This window comes from Erinaceus europaeus, chromosome 7 (assembly GCF_950295315.1).
Source record: "Erinaceus europaeus chromosome 7, mEriEur2.1, whole genome shotgun sequence".
NCBI classification, from domain to species: Eukaryota; Metazoa; Chordata; class Mammalia; order Eulipotyphla; family Erinaceidae; genus Erinaceus; species Erinaceus europaeus.
Window position 1 is genome coordinate 55713762 of NC_080168.1, and position 22511 is coordinate 55736272.

The 22511-nt window shown below is 38.6% G+C and overlaps 1 protein-coding gene across 2 annotated transcripts in view; it reads left to right on the plus strand.

Moving 5' to 3' along the window:
- The window catches only part of PIK3C2G (phosphatidylinositol-4-phosphate 3-kinase catalytic subunit type 2 gamma), a 361732-nt gene that overhangs the window by 226909 nt on the left and 112312 nt on the right, over window positions 1-22511 (plus strand). For both annotated transcript variants that reach the window (XM_060194432.1, XM_060194433.1), the window contains exons 21-24: window positions 6521-6613; window positions 8798-8927; window positions 11644-11780; window positions 15368-15537. In XM_060194432.1, the coding sequence (XP_060050415.1) occupies window positions 6521-6613; window positions 8798-8927; window positions 11644-11780; window positions 15368-15537 (530 nt within the window). The remainder of the gene's footprint in view (window positions 1-6520; window positions 6614-8797; window positions 8928-11643; window positions 11781-15367; window positions 15538-22511) is intronic.

Here is a 22511-nt window from a genome sequence, read left to right on the forward strand (position 1 = left end):
GTGTGTTACTTGTTTCATGGTATGCTTTTGAAATAGCAAAAATAATTTACAAATTGGAGCAATTTCTTTTTAATGTAACTGAATTCCATCCAAACTGAGTGCATTTTGATACACAGTAACCAAGTAGGATCACAGAGACCTCATCACAGAACTTGTTGGTTTAGGCACAAACAACTCAGTGGATAAGTGATCTTCTGACTATATTGATCACTCAAATTATTTTTTTAAATGGGTGATTTGGTGAATCCATACATATTGGGTTTAATTTCAAACTTGTTTAGAATATAAACATATTCCTTCCCAGTACACAAGTTTACAATTAGCTTCAATTTTTCAGCTTTACTTTTTAGGGTTATCAATATGCCTGCATGACAAATCCACCACTACCAGTGGCCATTTTTCCTTTTTTAAAAAATTCCTTTCTCTTTTATTAGATAGGACAGAGGGAAATTGAGATGGTAAAGGGAGATAACAGGAAGAGAAAAAGAGAGACACCTGCAGACCTGCTTCAATGCTCCTGAAGCTTACCCTCTGCAGGTGGGTAGAGAGGGGTCTTGCACACTATAGTATGTGTGCTCAACCAAGTGTGCCATTGCCTGCCCCCATTTCAATTCAATTTAAGATGCATTGATGCTTATGTGTCCCACTTCCATATAATCTATTCCATTTATTGCATAAATTGCTTTATAGTGTGATTCTGTTCAGACTTGGAAAATTCTGTCTGGTGGTGTCAAACTCACAAGCCCTTTCTTTTCTAGCACCTCTGGCAATCATCTTTTTCAGATGGAGAACCATTCTTCTTTGTTTTCAATGAGTTTTATTATCATCCTTCACAAAAATCCAAGAGTAGGAAACACTAACAGAGAAATGAATTGACAAATGAGACTTAGAAGTGAAAAGACTCAATGAAGTCATGTATGCATAAACTAAATGCTACTTGACTGAAATCTTATGACAGCTAAAATCCAACAATTAGAATTAAAAAGAGACTACTATCAGAATTAATCCAATTTTGCTAAAGAGGTTATACACCACCTTTATAACTTTGTTGCTATGAAGACACTACAAATTTTCTGCATAAGCACATTTAAAAAAATAATCCAAAAATATCCTCAAATAGTATGAGATATGCCAATCTCTAATAATATCCAAGCATTAGTACAAAAAAAAACACACCTTAAATCAATGGTTATATTTACTGATTAATATTGAAGGTATATCAAAATTTAGCATTGCAGAGGCATATCATCTTATGCTAGAAAGAACAATAAAGATCACTGAGTCCACATATTGATATTTAACTTTTCTGCTTTATTATTTTGTTGTTAAAGAGTCAGATGACATTTTAAATTAAATTTACATATGTTTTAACTTGTAAAGATCTTGGGGATGTGGGGTGGTTTGTCTCTAAGGGTGGTAGCTATGGGTACCCAGAGTTGTCTGAGCAAGGAAATGACCAGCTCAGGAGTCATGACTTCATTATTGTAGCCAAGAGCACTCCTTTTCAGAGTAGCCTTCAAGTGATAGCATTTTCCATCAGGCAGAAAAGTGTTGCTAACAGAACAATCTCTTTGCCCCATTTTTTCTGATCAGAGGTGACCAGGTGGGAGATGCACATGTCATGTCTCTAAGAACAGCAGTGACCCAGACAGATGTGGCCAAGTGACATCTGAAGATGATGTCACAAATATGGCAAAGATTCAGTCAAAGCCCTCTTCCTTTAGGGGACTCAAACCAAAAATAACCTATCTGAATGTAGTGGTGTGCAAAGACTACCAGACAGACCTCTCAACCTATGGTCCATCTGAGAATTCGGGGGAGTATGAGGGGAGAAGCCCTATAGTTATAGTGAGTGAGGGAGCATCCATCATCACCTCTCTGATCTGACTCAATATTAAAGATACCATAATTAGGAGAAGCATCAGTGTGAACACCTTCATTTAGAGTTCCCTGCTCATTCTCTGATAGACAGGCCACACTCAGGAAAAGCCTTATGAGTGCTAGTCACCAGTTAGTTGGTCTTCTGAGTAAAATCCTTTTCCAACATCAGGTAACCCACACAGGTGAGGAGGTTTGCAGCTGAAATAGGTGTAGGAAGCTTTTTGCTGTAACAGAAACTTTTCTGAATGTTAGAGAAGTCCACACTGGCAAGAAGCCATATATATGTTGTATGAACACAGCAAGGTCATCGACTGTCAAAGTAAGTGACTTATCTTATATCAGATTATCTACAATGAGGGGAATGCACATAACAAGTTTGGAACAGCCTTCAATCAGAACTCACAGCTTGTTGACTCTCAGCAAATGCATAGAGAAAACCCTTTCAAACACAGTGTGACAAGACATTCTGTTTGAGTAAATGTCTTTTTCTTTTTCACTTCACATAAGCAAAAGGTCTTAGAAGTATGTAAAATATGCAATCAAGATGTATACATTAGGGGGGCGGGCAGTAGCGCACTTGGTTAAGCGCACATGGCATGAAGCTCAACAGCAGGTATAAGGATCCCGGTTCCAAGCCCCAGCTCCCCACCTGCAGAGAGTCGCTTCACAAGCAGGTCTGCAGGTGTCTGTCTTTCTCTCCCCCTCTGTCTTCCCCTCTTCTCTCGATTTTTCTTTGTTCTATCCAACAAAAATAACAATACAGACAACAAAGGTAACAAAATATGGGAGAAATGGCCTCAAAGAGCAGTGGATTTGTAGTGCAGGCACTGAGCCCCAGCGATAACTCTGGAGACAATATATATACCTTAGCTTAAAAAGAGAATTCACACTGTCAAAACATTTTTTTTTTTACTCCAGGGTTATCATTGGGGCTCTGTGCCTGCACTACAAATCCACTGCTCCTGGAGGCTGTTTTTTTTCTATTTTGTTACCCTTGTTATTATTACTATTGTTGTTATTGGATAGGATGGAGATAAATGGAGAGAGGAGGGGAAGACAGAGAGGGGGAGAGAAAGATAGACACCTGAAGACCTGCTTCACTGCTTGTGAAGCGACCCCCCCTCCCCACTTGCAGGTTGCGAGCTGGTGGCTCAAACCGGGATCCTTGCACTGGTCCTTGCACTTTGTACCATGTGCACTTATGCCATTGGCCTCTGGTGAAACATTGTATTAATGTAATGAGTATAGGAAGGTCTTCATTATAGTGTCAGTTTTGTGTTACATCAGAAAGCCAATTCTGGGAAGAAACCTTACAAATACAATGATTACTGAGGAAGCCATCAGCAACAGCTCACTGTTTATCAGACACCAGAGAGTTCACACTATGAATGTAGTGAGTGTTCCTTCTATTTTAAACACCATCAGTGAGCTACACTGAATAGAAGCTCTCAGACCATGGCCAGTCCACTTTGTACAACAAGGCTCTGCAAAGCAGATAAAAATGTCTAGTTTTGAATTAAGCATTCTCTTTTTAGACTCATTAATCATAATGACCCGTATTCTATTTCTCTTTGAATGACCCAGATGGGAATAGCTTAATAGAAACCTTCTCTGCTTCAAGGGAAATAAGGACAGGTGACTTTTTCTCTTGAAAAAATAAATTCTAAATCTGTGACTTCAGAAATATCCCAACTGGCAGAGCACTGAGAATGCATGCCTGAGGTTCTTGGTTCAGTCCGTGTCATTATATGTATCAGAGTGGTGTTCTTACTTGTAATTCTTTCTCTCTGTCTCACATAAAAAAAAAGTCCTCTCATGTGCAATAAATAAAAAGAAAGTACTAACTGTTTTTTTAAATTTATTTTATTTGTGCTTCTCAAGAACAGTATTCATATTTTCCTATCTGTATTTTAGTTCTACTCTCACCGCGGACATAATTTCTGTCTCCAAGACTGATTCATTCTTTCCTGTGTCTTGGTTATGACCCTCCCACCCCACTGGAGACTTCTGCTTTAATATAAACTCTTCTTGTGAGTCTTTCCTAGCCTGGAAAACTTTCTCTTCTAGAAATGTTTGCTACTGTAAATTTCTCTCCATCTTTAAATCCATCATTTTCCTGAAAGACTTTCTTTCCCAAGTGTTTCATTCAACTGTGAAAAAATGTTTTGTAAAATATTCTAAGTCTACTGCTTATGCACATACGTCCATACTATTTTTTAAAAAATTCTTTTTAAACAATTTTATTATCTTTATTTATTAGATAGAGACAGCCAGAAATTGAGAGGGAAGGAGGTAGAGAAGGAGAGAGAGAGAGAGAGAGAGAGAGAACTGCAGCACAGCTTCGCCACTTGCAAAGCTTTCCTCCTGCAGGTGGGGACCAAGGGCTTGAACCTGGGTCCTTGCACATAGTTAATACATGCACTTAACCAGGTGTACCACCACCCAGCCCCCCATACTTAATATATTGTCTTTATAATTTGTAACTTTATATATTGTCTTTGCATATATACTGAGGGAAGTGATCCCATATTCACACTCAAAGACCAAACTAGTTATCAAATATATTTGATATATATAATCAAAGACCAAAATAGTTATCAAATATATAATACTTTTGACATGACTCAAAAACATGCTACATTTGAGAATTAAAATATAAAACAATTAAATCAAAGTAGCTCTGAGTAATGTAGTTAATGAGAGTTTGAGGTGAGCAAAATAGCTCACCTGAGATAGAGTGCTTCCTTTGCCATTCACACAACCCAGGTTTGAATCTGATTCCCACCACTGTGGAGGAAGCTTCAGTGCTATAGTATCTCCCCTTGGCTCCCCAATCTCTCTATCTAATCAGAGTAGTGAAATCAATCCAGAGTGATGAAGCCCACAAGTAGTAGAGAGGTTGAGCCTCGCTTTCAACCTCCCTTTGCCCTTCATCTCTTTAAGATGCCTCAGCGAACCCCTATAACTGGATAAGCAAAGATTGAAAAATATTGATCTAGATTCATTCATGGTCTAATAGAGGATTTCCCAACTCAATACCATGACAGAAGGTCATATATTCCCTGTTTTACTGATACCTATAGTGAGAATTCATTATTGGAAAAAACAACCTCAACCTTTTACTATAAAACTTAAGTTGCCTCAGTGAGTAAGGGCTTCTGTTTGCTAAGGGTTTAGGTTAGATTTATGTTGATAGGATAAATTTAAAAAATAGATCTTTTTCTCTCAGTGTCTACCAGTATCAGATTTCTCAGAAATATTGACATTCAAACTGATGCTTCAACATGTATTGATATCATATTTTACTAAGTTTGTAAATTGAAAGGATCAAGTCTTATTCTTCTAGTTTGTATTGGTTTAACTTTTCACTGTCAACATTTCCTAATAACTAAAGGCATGCAATGTTTTAAAACTCAACTTCAGGGACAGAACAAGAAATAAGCAACAAAGTGTAGTGGAAAACAGTCAGTGTTATAAAATATGTAAATATAAAGTAGAGCTGGAAAAAGATGAGAAATATACATTATAATGTTACTTATAGTTATAGTTTAAAACGTATTAACAAAGGGTGATTTCTGGGGCCATTGCCAAAGAGTAACAGAGACTGAAATATCAGGCTGGGAGGTGGAGGAGGAGAGAGAAAAAAAGACAGGATCATGTGTAAACCAACAAATGAATGGAAAGTGGTAGGCAGAACTTTATGGAGCAGAGGCAGAAAACATCTGGATAATGGTCAAAAGACAGATATAGGAGAAACTGAAATGAAGCCACAACCACCAAACCTTAAGCAAACAATTCCAAGAAATAACATAGTAACATTTTCCAAAAGCAAGGACAAGGAAGAAATATTGCAAAATGCAAGGGAAAGGAAGAAGTGGACATGTGGAGGAGGAACCATTCGGCTGTCATCAGATTTCTCAACACAAACTCAAGAAGCAAGAAGGGAATGGAATAACATTTTACAATATTAAGAGATAACAATTATTAGCTAAGTTGTCTGCTGACAGTGGGTACAACTTCTCATCTCCCTGTGACACGTGTCTGCAGAACACTTTCACTCTCAATTTAGGAAAATTTCCATCATCAGGCACCAGGACCCTAATGTCCTCTCCATGCTGTCCTTTTCCTCTTTCCCCAGAATCCTTTGCTCTAGTGCAATACACCATACCCAGACCAAGTTTCACATTGTGTTTCCCTTCTTTTTTTTTTTTTTTTTTAATCTTATAAGGTGTTTCTTCAATCTATCCTTATGGTTTCTTAAACTCTGATATAGAATAAATGTAATGAAAAGAGATAAAATGCTTTTAAATAACAACCTCATCTTTTAGCAATTAGTCAACTGGGGTAAGCAGAAGATCTATATACTGTTTAGTTAAAACTTAAAGATATCACTATATACTCTTTATTGAGGGAAAACTGTAGTTGATTTACAACCTGCCAAAAAGTTGACTTTTTTTATTTTCAAAGCAAAGGCACTAGATGGTAGACTAAAATTTTTAAACAAAGGTCTCTTTGTTCCAAACTGTAAAAATTATTCATATGATTCATATTTTCTTGGATCACAAATTCTGCAAGGGTCTCTGAAAGTGTTATTTTTGTTTTATTTTGTTCAAAATTTTTAAATCTTCTTTTCTTCTAGGCTTGTTCATATTTCACCTCCAATGCTTTGCCACTGAAGATTACTTTCATCAATGCTAATCCAATGGGCAAAAACATCAGCGTTATTTTTAAGGTACAATAGCCCTCCTAAGAAACAAATTTATTCCATAGTTAGAACTATTGATTTATTACTCACAAAAAAGAAATTATTCTAACTATTTTCTTCTGGCAACAACACAGAGAACTCCAATTATTTAAGATTCTGCATTTTTACAGAATTATAGTACATGACAAGTAATGACTGACAGTAAATCAAATTTTGCTGGCTCAGAGCCAATGAACCTTCAGTGCAAAAATTAAGAGATATGCTTTGATAAATAAAATTATATTATCACTGTTGAATAGTTTAGAAAGGGAAATGCCTGGTAAACTCCTAGAACTTGACCTTTCTTTTGACCTAGATACTAATGTAGAATCAAAATATGCTGAAAATCAAATGGCAGAAGTTAATTTAATATACATTTCTCATCTGCAGGCATTTGGTTGTTTAACTAACTTGAGCTGCTCTCCTCTTTTTAAATAAGAGGCATATACATGGGCCATTTCAGTCTTTATAATGGATTCCATAGGTGATTAGAGTAAACAGTAGTAATAGTGATAGATGGGGACAGGGGCTGATGAGCTGTAAGTAAAAAGCAAAGTCTTGCCAATCATGTGGTTCATTTAATCAGTTATGTAGTCAGATCATGCAACAAGGTCTCAGAGTGAAATTTTTGGTGGATTCAGGCTATCTTTTAATATAATTATTGGCATGCCATTACTTTTGGTTCTTTAATATTTACACTCTTGGGGGTGGATAGAACTGAGAGAAATCAAGAAGGGAGAGAGTGGGAGGGAGGGGGAGAACAAGGGAGAGATGGAGAGAGGTTTTCAGTTCTGCTTTACCATGTGAAGCTCCCTCCCCCAACCTGTAGTAGGGGGCCCAGAGCTTGGGGGCTGTTCTTTACGACATGATGACATGTATGCCCAACTGAGTGTGCCACCAGCTGGCCTCTACTTTTGCTTTTATAGCCATTGGCATTAGCATCCTGTGACACTGCATTATGAATGAAGAGAAAAAAATAAAAAATCTCATGTTGGCATATACAATTTCTGCATATACTTAAAAAACATTTTTGAAACCAAGCTGCATATTAATTTAAAAGTGTAACCATTCCTCCTATTTGGACATACTGTATTTCCTTCATATAAGCTAAGAAAGTAGCCTTTTCTTATTACAACTAAAGATAACTTGCTTTGAAATCTTTTAAACACATTTTATTTTATTTTTAAAATATTTATTTATCCCTTTTGTTGCCCTTGTTTTTTATTGTTGTACTTGTTATTGATGTCACCGTTGTTGGAGAGGACAGAGAGAAATGGAGAGAGGAGGGGAAGACAGAGAGGGGGAGAGAAAGAGAAAGATAGACACCTGCAGACCTGCTTCACTGTGAGCGACTCCCCTGCAGGATGAGAGCCGGGGGCTTGAATCGGGATCCTTATGTGGGTCCTTGCACTTCATGACACATGTGCTACCAACCAACTCTCAAAACATATTTTATTTTATGTATTTATTTTGGATAGAGAAATTGAGAGGGAAGGGGGAGGCAGAGAGAGACACACACACACACACACACAGAGCGCTATAGCACTGATATACTATTCATGAAGGACTCCCCCTGCAGGTGGGGACTGGGGGCTTGAACTCAGATCCTTGAATATGGTAAGGCATGTACCCTATTGAGTGTGCTACCACCCAGCCCTTTGCTCTGCAAACTTTTTAGTTGCCTTCATAATAAGAGAAGTCAGTGATTTAAATCCTGATAATTTAAAGTCTGATAATTCACATGTGTGTTATTTATACCAAGAAGTTCTTGGTACTTTACTGTATATCTAATACAGGACACACAATGATAGCACAGCTAGTTATATTTCACATAGAGATCTTTCTGTTTGAGTCTGTAATTTGAGTAAACACTGGTTCAATCTCTCTTCACTAGACTTTGAATCTAAGATACTGCACATGAATAGTAAATTAGAAGATAATTAGGGAACAGCACTCTAAGCAACTTCAGACTTGACGACTGAAATTTCTATACTCATTTTAAAGAAAATTTTCTCTCATCTTTTATCAGAAACACAAGGTATTCTTGGTGCTAACACAATAATCCAATCCAATCATGCTGGAAATTTACTCAGGGAAAGAAATGACATGTGCTATATTTGAAAAGTTTTGATAGCATTCAAAACCTAGAGGCCATACTTTTGTTCTGAACAGATCGGGGATGATCTTCGTCAGGATATGCTTGTGCTACAGCTTATTCAAGTGATGGACAATATTTGGCTGCAAGAGGGCCTGGATATGCAAATGATCATTTATAGATGTCTATCCACAGGAAAAGATCAAGGTCAGTATAGGTTAGAGAGTAGATTGACTTATATGATTATCTCAAATGCTCATAAAATGGACATCTGCCCTAAATTTTCTATTGCTTTCGGTTTACCTGGCACATTCGAAAATCCCAAGAACTATGCGTAGTCACTCTTATTTTAATATAAGAATTATTTTTAAAATGATACTCCCAGAAGATTTTTCTTTTAGAAATTACTTAGGACCTTGGAGACAGGTGCTAAGTGTACATATTGCTATGCATGATGAACCAGATTCAAACCCCTGGCCCCCACATGCATAGGGAAAGCTTTGTGAGTAATGGAGCAGTGCTGCAGGTGTCTCTCTTTCATTTTTCCTCTTTGTCTCTTCCTTTTCAACTTCTCTGTATCTCTATCAAAGAAACTGATCACCCAGAGTTGGTAGGCCCATCATGCAGGCATTCTTCTTCTTGCGTTTGCCCTTCTTCCGTAGCCAGTCAACAGCAAAGCTGTCAGGAGCTGCTTGTTGCTGGCTTTGAAAGTGACTGGGATCCACGTGGATTCAGTCGGCTAGGAAGGATCGTCAGTTTCCCCAATGAATGGGTACTCACAGGATGCACCATGAGGAGGTCAATCCAATGCAACCCATGCAGGCATTGATCCCCAGTGATAATCCTGGTGGCAATTTAAAAAAAAAAAAGAGGACCTGGTAGTGGTGCACCTGGTTAAGCCCACATATCACCATGCATAAGGACTCAGGTTCAAGCTCCTGATCCTCACCCACATAAGGAGTAAAGTAGGTCTGCAGGTGTCTATCTTTCTCCCCCCTCCCCATCTCTCTTCTCTCAATTTCTCTGTCCTATCTAGTAAATTGAAAAAAAAAAGAGAGAGAGAGAGAGAGAAAGGAAGGAAAAAATGATCACTGGGAGCAAGGAGTGTATTCATAGTACTGGTGCTGAGCCCGAGAGGTAACTCTGGAGGCAATTAAAATAAAATTAAAACAGGGAGTCAGCGGCTTAAGCGCACATGGCGCAAAGCACAAGGACTTTTGTAAGGATCCCGGTTCGAGCCCCCAGCTCCCCACCTGCAGGGGAGTCGCTCCACAGGAGGTGAAGCAGGTCTGCAGGTATCTATCTTTCTCTCTTCCTCTGTATCTTCCCCTCCTTTCTCCATTTCTCTCTGTCCTATCCATTGAGGACAACAATAATAACTACAACAATAAAACAAGGGCAACAAAGGGGAATAAATAATATTATTAAAAAATTATAACAGTGGTCCAGGAAGTGGTACAGTGGATAAAGCATTGGATTCTCAACCATGAGGTCCTGAGTTCGATCCCCGGCAGAACATGTACCAGAGTGGTGTCTGGTTCTTCCTCTCCTCCTGTATTTCTCATGAATAAATAAATAAATTCTTAAAAAATTAAAACATGAAAAAATAAATTACTTAGGACCTTGAAAATGCTAATATCAACCATGTATGTTTTTAAAGGTTAGTTTTATTTTAATAAATTCTTTTTTTTCTTTTCCTGACCTGATTGTCCATGTTTGTTGCAGTTACTTGGTCCAGTACTAAAAACAAAACATTTCTTGAACAAAGAAATTTCTATTATTGTACACAGTGTTTTTCAAAATTATCTGAAATATTTGCTAAGAATATTACATGTACTTCACTTACCTCATCAATAGAGGTTTTTTTTATTCAAGTTTACATGTCCTACCTTAAATTATAAATGAAAGACCCCACCAATGAGTCCTGGAGCTCCACTTCCCCAGAGACTCACCTTACTAGGGAAAGAGAGAGGCAGACTGGGAGTATGGATCGACCAGTCAACGTCCATGTTCAGCGGGGAAGCAATTACAGAAGCCAGATCCCCCACCTTCTGCAACCCACAATGACCCTGGGTCCATGCTCCCAGAGGGATAGAGAATGGGAAAGCTATTGGGGAGGAGATGGGATATGGAGATTGGGTGGCAGGAATTGTGTGGAGTTGTACCCCCCCCCCCATCCTATGAGTTTGTTAATGTCTCCTTGCTTAAATAAGTTAAAAAAATAAAGAAGAAAAAAATTATAAATGAAATTACCAGCAGTATGTGTTCATTAAGCCACTACTCCCATAACCTCAGCGGGGGTCTCTGGATTGGATTGCTACTACCATCACTCCAGAAAAAGTATTCAAGTCACTTCCCATAGGTCTGCTCCAGATATAACAAGAGTCACTGCTCTCCAAGGTATGAAAAACCAGAAGGGAGCTAGCAAAATAGCTTGCTTGGATAGCACACTGCTTGCCATTTATGCAATCTGGGTTCTCAACTGACCTCAAGTGCCTTGAAAGAAGCTTCAGTGCTGTGATCTCTTTTCCTTTCTCTCTGCTTCCTGGAGCATGATGGTGATAAAAGACCCACATCGGGGTGTGAGGGTGTTTTGCAGACACCTATCACAAGGAGATGAGAAATTACAAGGAGATGAGATGAGAAATTGTCCCCATGTTAAAAGGTTAAGCCTTTAACCCCCAATAAAATGATAAAAGGGAAAAAGAAATAGGAGGGCAGGAAGGGAGGAAGAGGGATTGGAAGGAAGATCATCTAGGAAAGGCTTTTTCAGAAAAGGTTTGGAAAGGAAACAGGTGACCCAAATAGTGCTGGTAACTATGGCTTCAGTTACCTAGATTGAAATATATTTCCAATATTCAAGTACCCTTCATCATGTGAAGAAATAACTACTCCCATTATTATTATTATTATTGTCAACCAGGACTGGTGCAGATGGTGCCTGATGCTGTCACCCTAGCAAAAATCCATCGCCATGCTGGCCTAATAGGACCGTTGAAGGAAAACACAATTAAAAAATGGTTCAGTCAGCACAATCATTTGAAGACGGATTATGAGAAGGTTTGTCCTGCTGGAGATAATTTTAAATGATGTGTTTATATAAGACTATGCTCTGGTTCATTAAGGATGTTAATTTATGAAAAAGTAAATTGGGTGCACCTTGAGTTCTAATTCATTCAGCCGCCAGCCTAACACTCATGCCTCATTTTGCCATATTAACTAAGGAAAATTTTTAGAATTTGGTTTTCCTTCTGGACTATCAATAAAGAGTCTCTTTGCTTAGCTATTTCTCTAGAATAATATTTACCTGAGATAATACTCTTGAAATTCCTTCCTTCAGGTTACCTTGCCACTTTTTATACACTCTCCATTTTCTATAATATCCCCTTCTCTCTTTCCAAACTATTTCTCCTGCTATGCTACACTTTTTTGCATGCCCATTTTTTTAAATGTGTGCAGAATGTATAATATAGTTTTATTTTTTTAATTTTATTTTAATTACAGTGATAGAGCCCAGAGCATTGTTCAGATCTGGCTTAAGGTGGTGCTGGACATTGAACCTAGGACCTCAGAGCCTCAATCATGACAGTCTTTTACATACTCATTATGTTGTACTATCTCCCCAGCCCTATTTTGTTTTACTTATCTATGCACTTTTTTGGATAGAGACAGAAAGGCTTTGAGAGGAAAAGGTGAAATAGTGAGGGAGAGGGAAAGAGAGACACTGGTAACACTGCTTCAGCATTCATGAAGCTTCACCCCACAGGTAGGGACTGGGGCTTGTATCCAGGTCCTTTGGCTTTGTAACATGTATGCTCAAACAAATGTGCTACAACCCAGTTCCTATATTTTTATTTTTATAAATCAGTTCTTTATAAAAGTTACTTGTATTTGACTGCAAACACTTTTTAGACACTTTTGTTTTACTCTTGTAAAACAAAACTCTTGTATGCAAGGCTCTGTCCTAGGCCAGGGCCCCTGGGTAAGGGGGCAGTTATGGCTGTCAAGGCATGAACTAGTACAGTTCTTCTTCTTCTAGCGTTTGCCCTTCTTCCGTAGCCAGTCAACAAGGTCAGGTTGAAAGCTGTCAGGAGCTGCTTGTTGCTGGCTTTGAAAGTGACTGGGATCCATGTGGATTCAGTCGGCTAGGAAGGATCGTCAGTTTCCCCAATAAATGGGTACTCACGGGATGCACCACGAGAAGGTCGATCCAATGCATCCCAACTAGTACAGTTAAGTCACCCAAAGCATCTTTGTGCTAATTCATACAAAGATACAATATGGCCCAGTATTAAAATCTTCCCAGAGCTTTCCTGAAGTCGACTCATTTTGGAAAACTCTTCAGCGCTGGGAAAATTAGGGTCGTTGGTTCTTCTTCTTCTAGCGTTTGCCCTTTTTCCGTAGCCAGTCAACAGCGTCAGGTTGAGCCTGATGTAAAGTTTTGAGACCTTTGAATCTGGAGAGGTGGCAGTCATTGACTATGTGGGTCATAGTCTGTCTGGAGCCGCAGGGGCAGTTCGGGTCGTCTCTGGCTCCCCAGCGATGGAACATAGCGGCGCACCGGCCATGGCCTGTTCGATAGCGATTGAGGAGGGCCCAATCATAACGTGCTAGGTCAAAGCTGGGTTGATGCTTGCAGGGGTCTGTGATGAGGTGTTTGTTCTTTACCTCAGCTGACTGCCAACTCTGTTTCCAAGAGACTGGAACAGAGAAGTTCAGTGTAGGCATAGGGGACCAGATTGGGTGACGAGACGTCAAGCGTTGGACAGGGTGGGCGAAGATATCCGCGTATATTGGCAGGTCCAGTCGAGCGTAGACGTGGGAAATGAACTTAGATGATGCCGCATCCTGACGAATATCTGGCGGGTAATGTTGCTAAGGACTGGCAGCCATGGAACCCGGGTGGAACGGATGGTTCCAGAAATTATCCTCATGGAGGAATATAATTTGGAATCGACTAAGTGGACATGGGGGCTACGGAACCATACTGGGGCACAGTATTCTGCAGTGGAATAGCATAATGCCAGAGATGATGATCGTAGAGTGGAAGCGCTCGCGCCCCATGAGGAGCTGGCCAGTCTTGCAATGATGTTATTCCTCGCGCCCACCTTTGCTGCAGTTTTTATGAGATGTTTGTGAAATGACAGAGTGCGATCGAGAGTAACGCCAAGATAGACTGGCTGGGCTTCCTGCCGGATTCTCGTATCGCCAAGCTGCACATTAAGCTCACGCGAGGCCGAGGCATGGTGTAGATGGAAAACAGATGATACAGTTTTTTGCAGTGCTAGGGATTAGTCGCCATTTTTTACAGTAATCAGATATCAGAGACATGTCTTTCGTGAGTGTTTCCTCGAGGATGTCGAACTTGGATGCCTGAGTTGCACAGCAGATGTCATCGGCGTAGATGAACTTCCTTGAAGAAGTTGGTTATCCTAATGAGTATAGACCATGATAGGGAGGTTGAGTTCTTCTACTCCAGGGTTATGCTATTAAAGTGACATGATGTATATCTACCCTATGGTTTTGTTAATCCTTTCTTAAATAAAAAAAAAATTAAAAAAAAAAGTGGAGTGATAAAATGGGCTTTGGGATGCCACAGCACAAAGAATTATTAGATAATATTGTCTTGAAATGTATGTTTCAGCCATTCCTAGATGTGCAGCCAGAGTTTTGTACAAGTCCACGGAGTTACATTGAGTACTTCGCACACGCATTTGCTCTTCAAGACCACCATGTAAAAGATATAGTTTATTATTGCCACATTGTAAGTGGAGAACATTCAGACAGATAAATGAAGTGAGTTGCTCAGCACTCAGGATATCTGAAACTAAAGTTTCCTGATGTCATTCATCACCAAAGACCTCTCCAGTGAGCAATACCACATCACTCCCAAAAGCCCATAGCCATGGCCCAGCCATCAGTCAGTCACTCATGGCCTCAGCATAATTACACTTATGGTTTCACCACTGATTTAAAAATAAATGTACACAGAAGATCATTTGGGGATAAAAAAATTGACAAAAAAAAAAAACACTTCTGTTCACAAAAGAAACCAGTCATAACTGGCTGATTCTGCTTCTACCCAGGCATTCCAGTGGCACGAGCATTCACTGCTACGTATGATTCTGAAACACTTTTGGACACAAGCTGGATGACATATTTAGAATACACAAACGCTCTGACTATATCAGTGCAGTTTTTTCTGTGTTCAGAAAATTCTAATATTTGAAAATTGATTTTTTAGATTTCTCTGAAGCTAGGATTATTGAGTCATATTGTTCTACTGCTTTGAAGAAAAAAAAAAATCTCATTATTGAGTATCCAAGACATCAAAAATCATACCAGCAATCCTCTCTAGAAATCTTAGAAAATGAGATCCAGCCAAATGAAGGAGATTATTTTCCCCAACTTCAGTGAAAACCTTAATCTACTAGGGTAAAGAAGAAACTTCTTTATGTTTTCTGTAGCATCTAAAAACTAGTAACTTAACCATATGCTTTTCTCCAATGACATATAGATGGTTCTGATTGTATGTATATACATTTACCATACTGGTTATTATTGCCTCTGATACTGATGTGTTTCTCCATTTTGTATGTAAGTATTACTTATTATATTTGTGTGTGGTTTTGTTTCCCACTGACTAGGCCTTGAGAAACTTTTTCTATTCCTGTGCTGGATGGTGTGTGGTAACATTCATCTTGGGAGTCTGTGACCGTCACAATGACAATATCATGCTGACAAAGTCAGGCCACATGTTTCATATTGATTTTGGAAAATTCTTAGGCCATGCACAAACATTTGGAGGGATTAAAAGGTCAGTGAACAAGTAATGTTTATTATGGTAATTAAGCAATTTCCTGGAGCAATCTGTGACATGTAAAAGCATCAAAACCAACAAATGACTTGCTCTTCTCTTAAATTCCCCCAGATAATATAAATTTGATTAAATATATAATAAGATTAAATTAAATATTTTAGTAAGATCAGTAATGGAACAAACTAGGTCTCTTCAGATTGTTAGTGGGCTAAATTGACACTCTCCCTTGTGCTGCTAATCCTCTTCCAGCTGAACTATTTGAAATGCAGTATATTTTTGTATAAATTTTGAATGAGGCATGAGTTCATGATCTCAATACATCTGATATATCCCATATAGCAGGTGTATACAACATAGAACCAGTGCATTTTCTGTACCAAATCAGCCCAAGTCATTCCAAAAATCATTGTTCAAGACAACTACTACTCATGGAACTTGTACATGCCAGGCATGCACCCTACCCTGTGAAGCATCTCTCCAGCATGAAGGACAAATGTTCATCAATGCATAATGCTTTATGCACATAATGTTTTCCCCTTGTAATGTTTTTTACTGGAAATTTTTAAAATAAGATAATTTTGATATCTTTATTATTTATTTTATTGCACTGGGAATTTGAGTTAACTTTATTTATTCAGCCATCCATTTGTATTGATCATGGAGGTTGTGAAAATTGAACAGACATATACCAATTCTGAGGGAAAGTTCCAGTTGGGAAGATGTTAAAGAAAACCACTGAACAATAGATTAAATACTGTATTGTGTACCAGGGTCTACAGAAAAGATGGAGAGTCCAGGTGGTTTGTTTATATTATAGAAACTACTGCTGTTCTCCAATTTAGAAATTAATTTTTTATTATGCAGCACCAAAGGTTAATTAAAATATGCTCTTCATAGAGCTGCACATATAAGTTTCCTCATATTTTTTGCTGAATGAATCAGACAATAAACTAATCACAAGCTCTTAAACAGCCAGTAATCTAAAATAAATAAATAGGCAGTTTGGTGCCATCTTCCCTTGAGATTACTGGCTACTGACCACCAGCTAAGATGACCAACTGCAGTTCTTTGAGAAATTTACCTTACTGTTTCCAAGGTTTTTATCTCCACCAATCACTCCATTAGACTTTTAACTTCTCCTCTTGAGATTGTTAAATGGTTAGACTAGGCTATGCTGACTCTATTGATTCACAATGTTTCTCTCTCTCTCTTTTCTTTTTATAAGAAATATCTACAAATTTCCTCCAAGGTTATCTTTTTCCTATAGTTCACTGGATGATGTTTCACAGGACAGGAGAATCCTTCTATCCTATGCCTATTGGATATTCTAGCTGGCTGTTCCACAGACAAAAGACTTTCTGCAAATAGGGTTTCTGTATCGCCTAGAGTAAATGAACATACTTAGTTGTACTATGTTTGTTTGTTTTGCCTCCAGGGTTATTGTTGCCAGCACTATGAACCCACTGCTCCTGGCAGCCATTTGTTCTATTTTTTCTTTTTTAATTTATTGGATAGGACAGAGAAAAAATGAGAGAGGAGAGGGAGATAGAGAAAGAGAGACATTTACAGACCTGCTTTACTGCTTGTCAACCATCTCTGCTGCAGGTGGGGAGTTTGGAGCTAGAACCCAGATCCCTGAAGGGGACCTTGAGCTTAATATTATGTGTGCTTAACCAGGTGCACCACTGCCCGGCCCCCATTTGTACTATGTTTACTACACTACAGACCTGGTCTTTAGAAAAACGTCTTGTTCCATGTAGCTTCTTTATACATACTGGACATTAATCCTCTGTCTCCGTGATATTTAAAGTCAGCATGGTAAATCATGCTATAGAGCCATTCTAAACTCTCACAGTCAAACATGACCTTGTGATACTCCAGAAATAACCAGTAATTCAAGATCATACTCCCTGCCACAAAATGTTGCTCCCACTGAAGGTACAGAGCATACATCTCTCAAACATGTGTGTTCCTCCTGTTGTTGATTCCTTAAAAACATGGAGGGAGAGAGCACAGAAAATGTCAATGGTTTATAGTGTTACTAAAATATATTAACTAATTTCACTTCATAATAGAACTGCCAATCTAATGTCATTGGTCAGCTTCATATATAGTTGCTAATTCTGGATGGATTATGGATTGGCAAAAAGAAGGTTCCATTTTTCCTTCTCTCATATGTTTATTACTCTCCTAACTCACTACTTCATACTTTTATCTTTATATTCAGACTATATTTTCACAATTTATTTAGTCTTCCTTAACTCTGGTAATGGCAGACATTTCTGAAGTCTTTCTTGTAGCTTTCTTTCTAGATAATTTTTTCCCCTCCAGGTTATTGCTGGGGCTCAGTGCATGCACTACAAATGAACTGTTCCTGGAGGCCAGATTTTCCCATTTTGTTGCCTTTGTGTTGTTGTTATTGTTGTCATTGGATAGGACAGAGAGAAATCGAGAGAGGAGGGGAGACAGGGGCAGAGAAAGACAGATCCTGCAGACCTGCTTCACCTCCTATGAAGCAACCCCCCCCCCCCAAGTGAGGAGCCAGGGGCTCAAACCTGGATCCTTACTCAGGTCCTTGTGCTTTATGCCACGTGTGCTTAAACCGCTGTGCTACTGTGCAACCTCCTCTTTCTAGATAATTTTATAGGTATCATGAGCAGTGGTTAAAGTCAGGTACCCTGGAGACAGAGTGAATGTTTTTTTCCTTACTCCCATACTACCATGTACATGCAATAAATACCTAGTGCCAAGTTAGGGATCTATAAATATTGGCTGTAATTATAATGTAAGTATTCCTGATGAAGTGATATGGAGATTGTATCTCTAGATGGTTACTGTTATATATTAAATTAGCAAAATATCTCCTCTTGGTATCATTTAAAATAAATGCAGTGAAATACACAAAACAAACTAGTTATCCTATAAATTTCTTTTTGAGGTTTTGTGATTGAGAAGCTGGAACTGTACTATTTGTCAAGTTTACTTAGATTTCAAGGTATTTCACCAAATTATCTTTAACCTTTAGAATAATTTTAGACATATGCAGAGATATCTTGGACCTGGTTTACATATACTTATAAGAATTTGCTGTAAATATTCCTGCTTAGTTCCATGTTCAGTGCTATCAACTCGCAACCAGAAATGAGTCATACAGGGGTACATACAACACATGACTTGGTAAATGTAAATCACAGCCTTTCCTTTAAAAAACTAGCTATTAAATATTTACCACCACATCATCAAACATACAGCAGTTTAAAATAGATGAAATTTCATTCCAGAACTAATCAAAATGAAATTCAAACTCTGTTGTTTTCATATCAAAATATTTATACCAAGATGATCAGTCTTCTTACAACACAGTTTATACATCTTTCAAGTTTCATTCTGGGACCAGGTGGTGGCACACGTGGTTGAGTGCACATGTTACAATGCACATGAACCCTCCAGTCCCTGATCTCCACTTGCAGGGGAAAAGCTTCACGAGTTGTGCAGGTATCTCTCTTTCTGTCTCCCTCTCTATCTTCCCCTTTCTCTCAATTTCTGAATGTTTCTCTCCAATAAGTAAATAAAGATAAAAAGTTTTTCAAGTTTTATTAAAATAGATAAATAGTTGATCAAGATGGTAAACTTTATGATATATATGTATTCTACTACTAAATAACTGGAAAAACCTGAATATACTATACATTTTGCAAAGGTTTTATCCAGTCACAAAGCCAATTCCACGAAAAATACACCTAGAATCTGGATAGTACTTTGTATTTTTTCTTTATTTTTTCTATTTTATTTACTTATTTATTTTGTCTCCAGGGTTATATCTGGGGCTTAGTGCCTGCACTGTGCACCCACTGTCCTGGCAGCCTTTTTTTTTTTCTTTTCATTTTATTGGATAAGACAGAGAGAAATTAAGAAAGGAGGGGAAAATAGAAATGGGGAAAGAAAGATACCTATAGATTTGTGAAATGACCCTCCCCCCGACTGTAGGTAGAAAGATGGAGGCTAGGATCCTTGCACCAGGTCCTTGCACTTTGTATTATCTGCACTTAACCCAGTGGACCACTGCTGACTCCCCCTTGCAATTTTTTTCTTTTTTAAAAATTTATTATTTATTTATTTATTTATTCCCTTTAGTTGACCTTGTTGTTTTATTGTTGCTGTTGTTGTTGGATAGGACAGAGAGAAATGAAGAGAGGAGGGGAAGACAGAGGGGAGAGAAACATAGACATCTGCAGACCTGCTTTACTGCTTGTGAAGCGACTCCCCTGCAGGTGGAGAGCCGGGGGCTCGAACCAGGATCCTTACGCCAGTCCTCGAGCTATACACCACCTGCACTTAACCCACTGCACTTGACTGCCTGACTCCCCCCCCTGGATTTTTCAAAACACATACAGAATATTTTAATAAATGAATTTTTTCATTCCCAGATTTTTCACTGTTCATTGCCCTCTCTTTCAGTTGCTTTATTTCACAGCATTTTATCATATATTTTCTTTTTAATAACCTCCTTTATATATATTCTGCCATCCATTATAGTGAAAAACTTATCCAATTAAAAACAAAACTATAAATATTCTTCAGGTCTAAAGCTAGCTTTTTTTTTTTTTTTTTAACCAGAGCACTGTTCAGCTCTGGCTTCTGGTGGTGCAGGGGGATTGAACCTGGGACTTTGGAGCCTCAGGCATGAGAGTCTCTTTGCATAACCATTATGCTATCTACCCTCCACCCTAAATCTAGCTTTTAAAGACTACACATATCCCCTAAAGATAAGACTGGAAAATTTAATCGGATGTCTAACTGAACAAACAGTACCTACTCTTGTGATAGGGGAAACATTCCTGGTGTTAAAATTATAGAAGACATTAGGACTATTTCAAAATTGATGTGTAATTTTTGAAACTTTTATTCAGTTTCTTGAAAGAGAGAGCAGAAAATGCTCAGCTCATACCTATGATGGTTCCAGAGACTGAATCTGGTACCTCTGGGGTCTCAGGGATGAAAAGTCTGGTATGCTGCCTGTTTAATATCCCCCCAACGCTGACACCCAAATCTTTACCAAGCTTATGAGTGATTTAAATGTCCCGCAAAGTAACTTTGATTATTTTAACTTTCACCCAATTTTTCAACCTGACCATAATTTAGCAAGTGATTCCAAGATCAGTTTCACCCAAGATTTACAGTATTGGGAATCTTTTCTTCATATCTAGAGTAACTTTTGTTCTAAAAGTAAACTGGTTCTCATGAGAAACATAACAGTACACTACCTTTGACCCAAACTTAAGAGAAAAGAAAATTACATATATGTGTGTGTGTGTGTGTATATACATATACGTATACATATATGTTTTGGGGAGCAGGCCATCTCTTTTTGCCCTCATGAAGTCCTAAAATATTATGAACTCACATCTAAAATACCACACTTAAAAAAAAGTAGTTCTGGGAGTCGGGCTGTAGTGCAGCGAGTTAAGCACAGGTGGTGCAAAATGCAAGGACCACCGGAGTAAGGATCCCAGTTCGAGGCCTGGCTCCCCACCTGTAGGGGAGTTGCTTCACAGGCAGTGAAGCAGGTCTGCAGGTGTCTGTCTTTCTCTCCCTGTCTCTGTCTTTCTCTCCTCTCTCCATTTCTCTCTGTCCTATCCAACAACAACGACATCAATAACAACTACAACAATAAACAAGGGCAACAAAAGGAATAAATAAATTATTTTTAAAAAGTAGTTCTGGGAGGCTGGGTGATAGCTCAGTGGGCTAAGTGCACATGGTGCAAAGCACAGGGACCGGCATAAGGATCCTGGTTCTAGCCCCCAGCTCCCCACCTGCAGGTCTGCATGGGGGTTGTTTCACTATTGGTAAAGCAGATCTGCAGATGTCTATTTTTCCCTCCCCCTCTATGTCTTCCCATCTTCTCTCAATTTCTCTCTGTCCTATCCAACACCAATGGCAACAACAACAAGGGCAACAAAAATGGGAAAAAATAGGCTCCAGGAGCAGTGGATTCATAGCACAGGCACTTCTTCTTCTAGCGTTTGCCACTGAGTCCCATTGATAGCCCTGGAGGTGCGCGCGCGCGCGCGCGCACACACACACACACACACACACACACACACACACACACACACAGTGCTGATCACTTAAAAGAGGTAGCTGTTTGAACTAACCTCTCAGCTAAGAGCAGTGGTGTATCTGAACTGGAGGGGAAGCTTCCACAGTTAGTGTTGGTCTCTGCAGTTATTAAGCTGTTAGAGTAGGGACCTCCTAGGGTCTAACTCGGGACCTACATTTATGAAATAGACTATCCTGGAGGGAAAAGCATGTGTTATGCTTATGTGATTATTGGTGAGGATTCCTTTAGTTAATAATTGCCCAAAGCTTGGAGATCTCCCAGGACATTAAATGTTGCTTTTATAATTGTTGTAATGGTACATGCACCCTTATGCTCTCATCATATTGCACGTATGAGGTTTCCTGTATTCTCTAATTATATAAGGTCCTGTCCTATCTGATGGAGATTTCAAATTTGCCTTCTCAATTAACTCATGGATATTAGACAAGAGACCTGTGGTCTTTCTGTTGGACAGCAAATGTGCTGCCTGAAATGTAGGTCATTTGTGATATCAATAAATGTGTAGGCTTAAACATCCCCAGTGTACTCTGTAGTCATTTTTTTTGTGTGTGTGCTCATATCACCACTTGCTGTTATAAAAATCTGTAATATATAGATATCTTTAAAACAATAAATTTTATGCAGGTGAGGAGATGGAGCAGGATGTACAGCACAGGACTTGCCTGTGAGATCCTGACTTTGACCCCTAGCACTGTGCATGCCAGAGTGTTGCTCTGGTTCCCTCTTTCTTTTTTCAGTAAATACATATTTTAAATAAAATAATATAGTATGAGCTTGTTATAATATTTCATGAGGACAAAACATATGAAATTAGTAATGATTTAAATAAGAAAAATAAACTACCTCA